General features: G+C 46.8%; 1 protein-coding gene across 1 annotated transcript; it reads right to left on the reverse strand.

The window, feature by feature from the left end:
- Positions 1 to 57: 57 nt before the first annotated feature.
- On the reverse strand, positions 58 to 2,415 carry Zg16 (zymogen granule protein 16). Its single transcript, NM_134409.2, has 4 exons — positions 2,392 to 2,415; positions 1,720 to 1,781; positions 1,429 to 1,561; positions 58 to 470 (listed from the first exon to the last, which is right to left on the reverse strand). Exons 2-4 carry the CDS (start codon positions 1,772 to 1,774, stop codon positions 155 to 157), a joined length of 504 nt encoding a protein of 167 aa, NP_599236.2. The 5' UTR covers positions 1,775 to 1,781; positions 2,392 to 2,415; the 3' UTR covers positions 58 to 154.
- Between the last annotated feature and the right edge of the window lie 10,465 nt (positions 2,416 to 12,880).

A 12,880-nucleotide genomic window follows, 5' to 3' on the forward strand; every position in this document is an offset into this window, starting at 1 on the left:
AAAGTCAGAAATAAGATTCACACATTTCTACTAGAATTAGGATGTAGAAAGACACCATCTTTAACCATATCCTTTTATTAAGCTATTTGCATGTTTGCCTGGGGCTTGTTGATAAGGGAGTTCTCATACCCACCACAGCAGAGGATGGTGGGTTTCAACAAGTGTTGCAGTGGCTAGGGTAGGTATCCCAGTGCAGGCTGATAGCATCTATGGCAGAGCCAGATCGGCCACTAATGAAACGGAGGACAGTGTTGGGGTGCAAGGGAACAGCGTTGAAACTTGTGCCTGAGTCTTTTCCAAAAGGCAGGTAGCGGCCTTTGTCTGTCACGAAGATCAGCTGCTTCACATAAGATTTGTACTTGCCAGACACCTGGATCACAGATTCCCCGGGGTGCAGAAAGATCTCCTCCAGGTCTCCCTGGTTGCCACCCACATAGTCACTCCACACTGTGCCGTAGCGCACCTGGAGACTGGAGGCAGGGGTGAGAAAAGAAGGAACACATTGGACATGGTTATCACAAGACTGGGCTGCTGAGATGGCTCCTCTGGTAGAGATGCTTTCCTGCCAAGCCTGACAACCTGAGTCCAACCCCTGCAACCCACAACTGGAGGGAGAGAACCCTACTCCCAGAAGTTGTCCTCCGGCCCCCACATGCACAATGAGGCCCTTGAGCACCCACACAAGCACACAAACATAAAACATAAATCTAAAAAATTTTCTCAGAGGTTAAGAGCACTGACTGCTCTTCCAGAGGTCCTGAGTTCAATTCCCAGCACCCACATGGTGGCTCACAACCATCTGTAATGAGATCCGATGCCCTCTTCTGGTGTGTCTGAAGGCAGCTACAGTGTATTCATGTAAATATAACAAATCTTTAAAAAAATAAAATCAAGACTTCCTAGTCTATATACTGAGATCTCAAACTGACAGATTCCATATGCTATAAAGGCTGCATGAGCCCTGCGAGAGCATGCAGAGAATCCCAAACTCTCGTTTGAATGGCAAATAGGGCTTGTGGAACGAAAGTCAGTTTCTCAGTCGCTTAGACAACAAAAGTCTGAGTTTGCCCACAATACACACTGGCACTGGAAGTCTGCCCAGGCCAGACAGGGAAGAGACAAGTCAGCAACTGTCTCATGGTTCAGAAAATGGACCAGAAAGAAATACACCTGGCTCTTTGTGTGATGGAAGTTTCCAGAGTGGGATAGGACTATTCCAGGACAGACAGCAAGCAGAGATAAAGGATGCCTGACAGAAATATTGGAAATAAGGTGAAATCCAACCCAAGTGGTGTGAGGCTCCTGGGAGTTTGCCCTTACGACTTTCCAAGGTCATGTGCACAGGTGGGAATCCCAGGTCAATGAGAACTTTCCAACTTAGCAAGGTCCTGGACAGACCCCAAAGCACAGAAACACGGAGACTCTTACCCTATTATGTAGTATCTGTTGACACGGATCCGGATGGCAGTGATGGGGCCGTCCAGCTGGTTGCCAGAGTGAGAGAATCGCTTTCCTCCTTTACCGCCATACTCTCCACTGTAAGAGGAGGACCTGGACTGAACTAGAGGGGAAAGAAAGGCCTGGAGGGACGGATGCTCTGGGGGCACAGCTTCCCCACTCCCCTCCTTCCTCCCACCAACCACTCCAGTGTCTGACAACCCTGCACAGTGGCAGTACACTGGCTGCCTTCCCATGATCTCCCTATGGCACTTCACTTACTGGAATTAGCAGACGCCGAGGCACAGAGAAGGACTAAGAGGGCAATGGCCAACATCCTGAGGCTGCAGAGGGGAGGAGAAGAAAAAGAAGGCTCATTCCTTGATGTGACTGTAACTGCTCATCTCTCCAAATCCCAAAGATAACCCTAACTTTCTGTCTCTGTTAAGCCGAGTCAAGCCTTCCTCCATCCTGGCACAAGGCACAAGAGAGCTCTCTGAAGAGGAAATAAAGGCCATCTCTAGAGTCCTGAGGCAGGTGAGTTGATGAACCAAGAATCTGAGCAAAACCTACCTGAAGCCAGCTGGTCTATGAGGTATCTGAGGCACAGTTAAGTCTCTCTAGCATCATTCTACTCTTAAGGCAAAGAAGATTTTAGGGGAACTTCTATGTCTCCTCGGGAGCAAAGGAGATGACAGAAAACACTGTATCAATGACAGGGTCTGAGCAGGACTGGTGGAGCTTAGAGAAGCTAATGGGGGGACATGTGTGAGCTCAAAACATCTGATCCCAGGTAACTTGACTGTGTGTCATAACCCTGTCTCTGCCAGCCGAATGGTCCATAGCTGTCCCCCACAAGCATCCCTTAGCCAAAACCAGACATCTTTGCACTCCAAAATAGCCCACTCCAGGCACTGTCGTTTCTATCTCATATTTGAATATCTCCCAACTCACCTTTCCCCTAGTAGTTGCAGATGCAAATCTTCTAGAAATTTCCAGAGCTTTTATACCTTGTCCAAGCCCTCCCACTGTTCTTTATCGTGTGAACCTCACCTGCTGAGCAAACATGACCAACTTTTAGGGTCAGGTATCAAGCAGGTCTGGAACATCTTATCCTGCCTTTTCCACAAGGGTTACAGGTGGCAAGGTGGGGTCCACTCTAGACAAAGTGCCAGATTTGGGAAGAGACAATTTGCTAAACCATCTGAAGGGTGGGGAAAGCAGTTAATATTTAAAGAGTGTAATTAATCCAGACAGACATGGTGGCTCATGTCTGTAATACCAACATTTGAGGGGTGTGTGGGGCAAGGCAGAGGATCATGAGTTCAAGGCCAATCTGGGCTATAGATGAGACCCTGTCTGAAAACCCAAACAAGCAAATGAGAGTGCAGTCCGAGAGGCCTGGAGATCTGTGGGTATTCTTCCCCCAGAATCAGTCCTTGCCCTAGGATAGTCCCAAGAACTGACCCCACGTAACTGTTACTCTCTCCACTCATGTGTGGTACGTCTCCCAGAACACAAAATCACTTTCTACTCTGAGCAGTGCCAAATATTGGCCTGATAATTTTTCTCTATTCGTTGATATTATATTATGAAGAATTCAGTTAAAAAGTTTAAAAAATTACATAGTAAACACCTATATCACAAGTCTGCTGTGATTAACCCTTTGCTGTGCCTGGGCTGTCTGTCTTTCACCCCTACATCTATCCATCCTCAGTCCAGACCCTTCTCAAGTCTTTTTTTCTCTGAGAAAGGGAACCTGGGGCTATAGGTGGGCAGTCCAATGGGCACGTGGGAAGCAGAGGGACAGTTTATACAAGTCCTTCTCCATGAATTGTTCGGGACTTGGACCTCAGGACCTCCAGGTTATAGACCACCAGAGTGAGCTTCCTCTCTTTAGGCCTGAAACACCCAAGAAGCAATGCTGTAGATTTCTCTTTAGATCCTTCCCTCTCAAGACTGATTTCCTCTTGATCAAAAGTCCCTAGAACTGACCCTTAAGTGCTAGTACTTAGACCCTGTTAGCCGAGCCCTGTGATCCTTGAGTCATCAGGCCTTCCTGGTAGAGAGGATGGAGCCTAGGGAGGGGCTGGAGTAAGCAGTGTCTGTCCTTAATGACCTGCAGTCAGGAAGTCAGAACATCCACCCTCTCCTTGCAGGCTCACCATCTGGGACTGAAAGCTCATCGCAGATAGCTAGGGAGTCCTGCCCTGAGAAGCCGGAAGCAGGGCAGGGCCCCTGGTGATGATAGATGCCAGGAATAGGACCAGACAGCCGCCACGGTTTCACCTCTCCTCCTCTCCTTTTCTCCAAGTTCAAGAGAATCACCAGCACCACCACCATGGCTTCATGTCCATTGTGCTGTCTCTTTCCCAGTTCTGCTTATGTCTTGATGTTTCCCCGAGTTTCCTACTCTAAGGTTCTTTGTTTATGTTCTTTCCCTTTCCCTGGTCATACCCCTTTTGAGCCCTCACTTCCTTACTCCTACATCTCTCCTCTCCCCCCTCCCCAGCCTCCTTCCTCCCAGTGTCATAGAGCTCCCTCCTTTTGTTATTAGGGGCACATCGTACATACAGTCTGGTACCCAGCCCTGGGAGGATGCGCTTGTATTTCTTACATGACGTAGCCAGAACCCTTGGGATAGAAGTGTGCCTAACTTGTCACATTTTCAGTCTATTGTCCTTACTCCTCCTATGCAGAGTCAGGAGCGCCCAACCTCCTTCCAACCCCTTCCAAAGCTTTCTGCTAGTGCAGGGTAACTGACGTTTCTCCTTTGCCTCTGTCCCCTTGGTAAAGAAACAAATTCAACCTATGGTGATGACTATGTTGGAGACCCCATTTGCCAGAGAGGTACAAGAGAGCCAACAGCCTAGCTCAGAGACCTTCTTTTCCAGCTACTGGCATTGGACACATTGATGTTAGTGTAAAATATGTCAAAGCTATGAAGCAGTGAAATAAAGGTGGGTGAGAGTGTGGAGGGAGTTAGGGAAGCAGGGAACCCGGGTTGTGGAGCTGGGAGGCCTCTCTGCTCAGATAGCTACTGGGAAGACACTAGACTGATGTGACAAGAGAAAAGGCAGGTGTCTGGGTGAACACAGGCCCATATAGAAGCTTCAAACCTGGGTGGTGAGTGTGTGAGTCTAAAGAGAAGGGGTGGGATGATGGTGGTATGCAGGGGAAGCCAGCAGGAGGTGCCTCAACAGCAGCTGGTGGCAGCTGGCAGCCCCTGAGGGCAGGCGTGGGATGTCAGGGTTAGGAATTCGGCTGCTATGCTGTGTAGAGCATTTTTATTTGAAGGTGTGAAGAAATACTCTCTGGGTTTTGGTAAGGTGGAGGAGGGACGGGGTAAGGTGGAGGAGGGACTGGGAGGCATAGGAAAGTGGCATAAACCTCCACTTCACTGAGTCTCTCTCCCTCCCCTCTTGAATTGCCATGGAGACCAGAGTCTGCCTAAGAGAAGCACCCGTCCTTTTGGTGCAAACTCAGACCCCTTGATGGGGGTCCAGCTCGCACTCTACCAGAAGTAAAATCAACAAGTTTAAAGAGGTTGACTGGGTCCCCTTAACTCTCTGTCTTCCTATCTCGCCTCACTTATAGGGTTTGATGAAATGAAGTGTTGCCTGAGCCTAGGATTGCGAATGAAGCCACCCAACATCCACACCCGTACTTTTCTACAGGCCTGTGTTCTGCTCTGTGGCTATGAAATCTTTGCTTAAGAAACTCCAACTTCGCTTCCTATCGACGCGGCTAGACCTGAATTTTTTGCAAAGCTGAGTTAGCTCACCACCAGTGATTTCTCTTTTATTTTTAGTTTTTAATTTCGGGGTTTTGAGTATGTTGGTGAGTTTTCCGTGGCTGATGATTACTTGGCCATTTTATTCTGATTTTCTTGTTTCCAGAGACCACCTAATGTGTGTGAAATAGCATTCACTAGAAGGATTTTCCCACCTAGCCCCTGCCTGCTTCAGATGGAACAATTGCGGGTGTCACAGACGGCGTGGATGTGACAAATGGCCCGCCTATGTCTTCAGTAGAGTCCGAGAGCCACTCAAGGCTCTTGTTGAGGTCAACCAACTCTTAGAACATTTGTTTATTTTTCTGTAAGTGCATGTATATGACACATGTGTGCATCTCTCTCTCTCTCTCTCTCTCTCTCTCTGTGTGTGTGTGTGTGTGTGTGTGTGTGTGTGTGTGTATGAGGGCACATGCTTACCACAGAGCTTGTATGGAGGTAGGAGGTTAACATCATGTATCAGCCCTCCCCTTCTACCTTCTTTGGGACAGGATCTGTCTTCTACTTTCTGCAGACCAGCAGGCCCATGGGCTTCCGGGCTAGAGCAGCATAGGAGCAGGGGCAGTGGCTGTCTTTCCCTCCCACCTCTCTGCAGGAGCACGGAGATAGCAACTGGGTCCCACTGTCCCCAGCTTTTCCATGTGGACTCAGGGATCTGAACTCAGGCCACCAGGCTTGTATGGCAAGCACTGTACTCACCGAGCTGTCTCCCCAGCCCAAGGTGAGCTAAGTCTTACGTACCCCAAAGGAACTGACCCCATTTCACCGCATTTTTGGGAATCTAAAACACATTTGGATAGCCAACTCTTTGATATTAATAAGAAATCTGCAACATGGCTTGAAATAATAATAAGAAAACCTCCAAAGGTGTCTCATTCCCGTCTTATAAACAACAGAGCCCAAAGCCAGAATGGACAAATGCAGACGCCATATTTCTTCTCTTTCATGGAAGACATAGGGCTCAGCTGTTTCCTATATGTAGTAATTTTTTTTTTTTTTGAAACAGGGTCTGTCAACAAAGTCTCGGGTGTCCGGGAACTCACTAAAGATCCACCTGCCGCTGCCTCTCGACTGCTGAGGTTAAAAGTCTGCACCGCCATGCCCGTCCTGGGACTGTCTTCTAAAATGATTTACGATTTACTTAGAGGTCCCCACAGACACCTAGAAGAAAATTAGACATCAGAGCCTCAGGGACTCCCAAGCCCTTTGCATAGCAGAGGAGAAAGTCCAGGCCATGCTGTGGCTCTCCTGGCAGGAAGGAAGACACCTTAAAGAGAGCTTGTACAGTGGTTATCAAAACCACTGATACTGCATTGCAACCACAGCCCCAGGGATTAGAACTTCCCCCAGGAAGCTTGTGCCAGGAGAGGGAAAACTAATTACAAAGGCTGAAGCCTAGCGCCAGCTTAGGGAAGAGCTTGTCTCCGTGAAGAGACTTCACACAACTACCCGAGAGAGTGGAACACAGGCAACAGTGACAATGACAAAGGGAGGGACACACCCTGGCCAGGACTGCTGAGTTATGCACATCTCTTGCCTTTTATTTAAACCTAAATTTCACATTAGCAACCAGAAGATGAACTGGGCATGTTGCTGTCTCTTTATTCCTCTGTTCAGTGTATTCACCTTGAGTAAATATCCTTTCATGAACGTTCAGTATTGTGATTCGCTTTATATTAATTTATGTAAAAGTCTGGTTTACTTATATATTAATTCTTAGTTTGCCTATTTCTGTGCAAATGTTTTCTCTGCATGTATGAATATGCATGATGTGAGGGCCAGAGGCTTGAGGGGGTCAGAAGAGGGTGTTGGATCCTTTAGAACTGGACTTATATTATGTATGGCTGTCAGAAGAGGGTTCAGACCCTTAGTTATGTATGGTTGTGAGTTGCTCTGTGGGTGCTGGGAATTGAACCTGGTTCCTCTGTAAGAGCTATCAGTGCTTTTACTGCTGAGCCATCTCTATAGCTCTCATTACTTAGTTGAGGATGTGTGGTTGAGCCTAGCTTGACAGGCTGCCTGGGACCAGGCTCGGCCCGTAAGTCTGGCCACAATGATGTCTGGAGTGGAGGATGAGCAGAGAGGAAAAGGGGAGGTGACTCAAAGGTGCTGGGTGTCCTGGGTTTGAGTTTTTCCTTTCTTCTTTCCCTTTTTGTTTTAGAAGCACAGGTGAACACAGACAGAAATAAAACAGAGCAATGGGTGACCGGGCTTCAATCCCAGAGAATTTTCTTTTAGACTGCATCTCAAGCAATCAGGTCCACTTCAAACAACAGATAGCCCAAAAGGAAACCAGTCTTTTTCTGCAATGTGGATTGGCTCAAAAAAAAAAGTGTAGAGATTGGGCCTCAAATTGATATCTTATTAATTAAGAGAGAGACAGAGAGAGAGACAGAGACACACATACACACACAGAGAAAGACAGACAGAGAGAGAGACAGGCAGAGAGAGAGAGAGAGAGAGAGAGAGAGAGAGAGAGAGAGAGACTGACTCACCGAAGTGGAGATGTTTTTCTGAGGCACACAGGTAAAAGGATATTTTGCTAAAGCAGACACATAAAATGTTTTTTTGAAGCAGATACAGGTGAAAGAATGTTTTGCTCTAGCAAACATTGAAAGGACACATGATGAAGGAATATAAATATGGCCCCACTGACAGTGGGAGCTGGAGCGCTGGTTTGCTTTACTCCACCTCACTATTCTTCACTGAGGACACACACCTATTGTTTCGCCTTACATTGTGTTTTGCTGAGCTCTGCTTGTGGTAGCACCATTGAGAGAAACTCGCAGACGAACTTCTCATGTGGTTCCTGTGGCTTCTTCGCTGCTTCTTCAACCTTGGGTTGATTGGTGAGCCTTGCAGTTTCTTCAGGATTGAACTGCTCTTACTGGTTCATGTTCGGTGTTTTGTGACTGCTGAGAGGACTGGACCGTAGCTGCTGATTTGTATTTGGTGTTTGCTACTGGACTGAACTGCTGATATCCTGACAACAAAGATTGGACTCACCCCCAAAGAACTATTTCTTTTTTTTTTTTTTTCTTTTCTTTTTTTCGGAGCTGGGGACTGAACCCAGGGCCTTGCGCTTGCTAGGCAAGCGCTCTACCACTGAGCTAAATCCCCAACCCCAAAGAACTATTTCTAAACAAGCCTACTTCCCCCGTGTCCTAATAACTCCCCCCAACTTCTGGTGGGTGGCGGGCTAGAGGGGAGGTTGAACACTTACTAAAGTAGGCTGGAAACAATTTATGCCTACAACGCACTGTGTAACTCTGATTAGCCTGGAACTCGCTATATAGATCAGGCTGGCCTGGAGCTCAAGAGGTACATCAGTCTCTGCCTCTGCCTCTACTTCCCAAGTGCTGGGGTTGGAAGGCACGTGCCACCAGCCCAGCTATTTTATTTTGTGCATATGAGTGTTTTGTCTGCATTTCTCTATGTGTGCCATGGACTTGCCTCATCACCAGTGCCTTGGAGATCCTGGTGCCTGTGGAGATCATAAGAAGGAACAAAGAGGTTTATAGGGTTGCACTGTTTCAGGGACCCATTGAATAACCTCAACTTTGGGCAATGCTTTCAATTCAGGAGCTGCAGGACCTCCGATTCCACCCCCACCCCAGCAACTCCATCCCCTCGTCTTTCCTCTCCACCACTTGAAAAGACGTGACACTTTATTTAGCATGTATGTGTATACGAGTGCACATACCTGCCCACATGCATGCCCATGCCGTGGTGTGCTTGTGGAGGTCAGAGGTCGATTCGTTCTCACCTTCTGAACATACGGGTTCTGGGACTGAATTTGGCTTGGCAGGCTTGGCATCGGGTGCCTTCATCCTCTGAGCCATCTCGCCAGTTTACAGCCTCACTTTCATATCTCCCCTTGTCCTCACGGCATAGACCAGGCTGGCCTGGAACTCACAGAGATCTACCTGCCTCTGCCTACTGCTGAGATTAAAGGTGTGTGCTACCACGCCCATCATAAAGACCAAATGTTGCTACATATCTTATCGGCTGATCTACTCCAAACATCAAGGAGATGCTTCAACAGCAGACAGCAGAACGCAGACACTTCTAGCTCAGCTCTGAGAAGCCTGAGAGATAATGATGGTCCTGCAGCTAAAAGCATTTTGCTGTGTAGTCCTAAGGATCTGAGTTTCAGACCTATTCAGAAAGTTGTCTTCTGACCACACACCACACACACACACACACACACACACACACACACACACTCACGCACGCACACAAGCACACACAAACATGCACACAAACATGCACAGACAGACAGGCAGACAGAGCGACAAATATGCAGGGAAAGATTGACTTTTGGAGCTTTCAACAACAGGAATAAAATAGAGTCCAAAAATGGTTCAAGGGAAACAATCACAGGCCAAAAAAAAAAAAAAAAAAAAAAAAAAAAAAAAAAAAAAGGAAAGAAAAAAAAAAGAGCCAGTCTCCAAGGAATAATACATTTCCCCAGACAAATAAAATCCTGGCCTCTTAGAAAAGCCCCAGGCAGATAAAAAGCTTCTAAAAGGTGGATGGATGCTATTGCTCCGGGAAGCTAGGATACTGGAGAGAAGGCTGCCCTTAGCGGGGATCCTAAGCAACCAGAGCAGTTGGAGGAAGGCCAGGACTTGGAGAATAGAAAGCTATCAGGGCCCCATTGCAAGGTTGGCACAGAGAACATCTTTCAGAAAACAGCAGGAAGGCTCAGCCAAGCAGCATTAGTCGCAGTGTGAGCTGCTCACATTTTCACGGTGGAAATCACAAGGTGAGATGTTACACGCAAAGTAACTCACTCTAACGCAGCACGGGACACCAACCAGGCCCGACTGCTCTTATTTACATGGTGGAAATGCATACAGAGAGACTCACCTTAACTTAAGGAAAGCCTGGAAGTGGAGACCTTCCTAATATAATGCTTTATGCAGACATTTCTGTTTCTAGCTCTGCACTTTACCAAATCTGTTTTCTCTACAGCCCAATTTAAAGTTAATTCTTGGGGCCGGAGAGATGATTCAGTGGTTAAAGGAGCTTGCTGCTTGTCTGGAGGACCAGAGTTCGGTTCCCCAAACTAGTGTTGGGTGGCTCCACAGATGCCCTTTGATACCTAGCCACTCTCTATAGCCCACACACTCCCCAGTCTTAAACCTAGTAGAGAATTAACTAGCCCAAACCTAAAGACCCCGAATGAAGCAATGATTTCTTTTTAGCAAATAATCCCAAATCTCCATATAATTTTAACTTAAATTCCACATAAAAATGCTTGGTCTTCTGTATTGAAGGGTGTTTTCCTTACTCCATTGTACGCTAAATCATAATCGCCTGTGTGTGTGCAGGGACTATCTCTGATCCTGTGGACGCCATCCACACGCTTGGGCAATGTTGGCTGGAGGGTCTAGAGGTAACCTCCATCTGCACACATTAGCTGAGGAACTGGTCTGTAGCTTTAACACAGACATTTACTTCCGGATATAGAGAATGTGATCTATAGCCCTACAAAATGAGGCTCTGATATCAAGGTTGTGATCTTTCTAGGAGAAGTAGAACCCTGCGCAGCCCCACAGACGGTTCAGCTTTCCCAACCAGAGGCAGAAAGTGCAGGACAGACTGTAACTCAAGGAAAATGGGTTTGGCCCCAGGGGCAGAGGCAGGAGTGGGTGGGGAGAGAGAAGCCTTGTGAAACACGGGACCACTGGGCTAGACACATGGCTCAGCAGTTCAGAGTGCTCCCTGTTTTTACAGAGGATGTAAGTTCATTTCCCAGCACCCACATAGGGTTCACAACCTCCTGTAAGTCTCGCTCCAGGGCTGGTATCTTCTAACCTCCAAGGATACCTGTGAGTGTACATCTACTAGACTGAAATAAACTAGACTAGACTAGACTAAGCCAAACTAAACTGGACTAAACTAGACTAAACTAAACTAAACTAAACTAGACTAGACTAAGCCAAACTAAACTAGACTAAACTAAACTAAACTAGACTAGACTAGACTAAATTAAACTAGACTAAACTAAACTAGACTAAACTAAACTAGACTAAACTAAACTAGACTAAACTAAACTAGACTAAACTAGTTTGCCAGATGCTGAGCAGCGTCCTTTCCGCTTTCAGAAACAAACGAAAACGTCAGTGCAGCTGAGGGGAAGTCATTTGAGTGTATTCCGGCACTGTGTATTCAAGCCTGTTTGAAGAGCTGTTTGGAGCCCGTGTGCATAGTTGGATCCAGAGCAGCAGGGCGAGATAGCCAGGCTCCGTGTCAAGACAAACAAAGCCAACCTTGAGTAAAAATCCTGGAGCACAACTGGGGGGAGAGGTGAGGGAGGAGAAGTGCAGCTGTAGACTGACTTACTGACAGACACTTTTACTCCAGTGAAGCCACCAGAAAGACAGGATGTGGCCCTCAGGGGACAAGCTAAAGTTCTTCCAACATTTCAGTTCCAAACACTCAACTGAAGCTGGAGAGATGGCTCAGTGCTTAAAGGCGTTTGCTAATGACTTCAGTCACAGTTGCACGTGCACAAACACACACACACACACACACACACACACACACACACCCTACAAATGAATGAATGAATGAATGAATGAATGAATGAATGAATAGGGGTTGGGAAGATGGATCAATGGTTAAGGATCCCCATTGATCTTCCAAAGGACCCAGGTTTAATTCCCAGCACCCTCGTGGTGGCTTGGGACTATGTTTCAGGGGATCTGACGCCTGCTTCTGGCCTCGGCAGGTATCAGGCATATATATGGTGCACATAGGCAGGCAAAACACCCATACACACAATTTAAAAATTTTAATAGATAAATATGACTTTAAATGTGTTTTTTAGTTCTTAATCTATTTCTATATGGAGAGAAGGCTTTATTATTTTGTTTATTTATTTTCAGAAAGGGTCATGTATTTCAGACTGGTCTCAGATACGCTATACATCCAACGTAGGCAGTGAGTTCCTGCTGCTCTTGCCTCAACCTCCCACGTGTACCACCACATGTACAAAGAAGATTTTACTGGGGGAGAATTCTATTAAATATGGCCTTGTAGTTTTATCGCTTTTAGAGACTGTGTCACAGGTAGCAACAGCACATAATAAGTGACACCAGGATGACAGACTCCCTCATTACACAGGGAAACTGACTGCCAAACCGTCAGCGTTTGAGGAGGGTACAGAGACGCAGTAACGTTTCCTCCATGTTTAGATGCCCATGCTATGCAGAAGCAGAGGATAGAGACTGAAAATGGCTCCAGGGGAACGTGATATTCTGGTGCCCCAAGAAGACCAGGGAAAAACTGTGAAAGTGCTCCGTGACCCATGACTTCTGGAAAGAGAGGTGTTAGCTTCTCTAGCCACTCCCTTAGGGGGAAAGGACAGACATTCACAGTCAGAGAGGCTGGAAGGACCTGTCTTCTCTGCATTTGTCCTAATCCAGGGTATGGGATCAAGAAGCCACCTTATCCTACATAGCTCAAAGCAGAGAGGTGGTCCCAAGAGAAAACTGGGAGTTAGATTTTACTCAGATGCCTGCCTGAAAAGGGTACATATATTTTCAACTGTGTGTCTCCATTTTCTCAACTATTCTACCAACAGAAGTAACAGAGCAAGTTGTTAAAATCTTACTAAAGGGAATCATTCCTCATTTTGAA

This window comes from Rattus norvegicus, chromosome 1 (assembly GCF_036323735.1).
Source record: "Rattus norvegicus strain BN/NHsdMcwi chromosome 1, GRCr8, whole genome shotgun sequence".
NCBI lineage: Eukaryota > Metazoa > Chordata > Mammalia > Rodentia > Muridae > Rattus > Rattus norvegicus.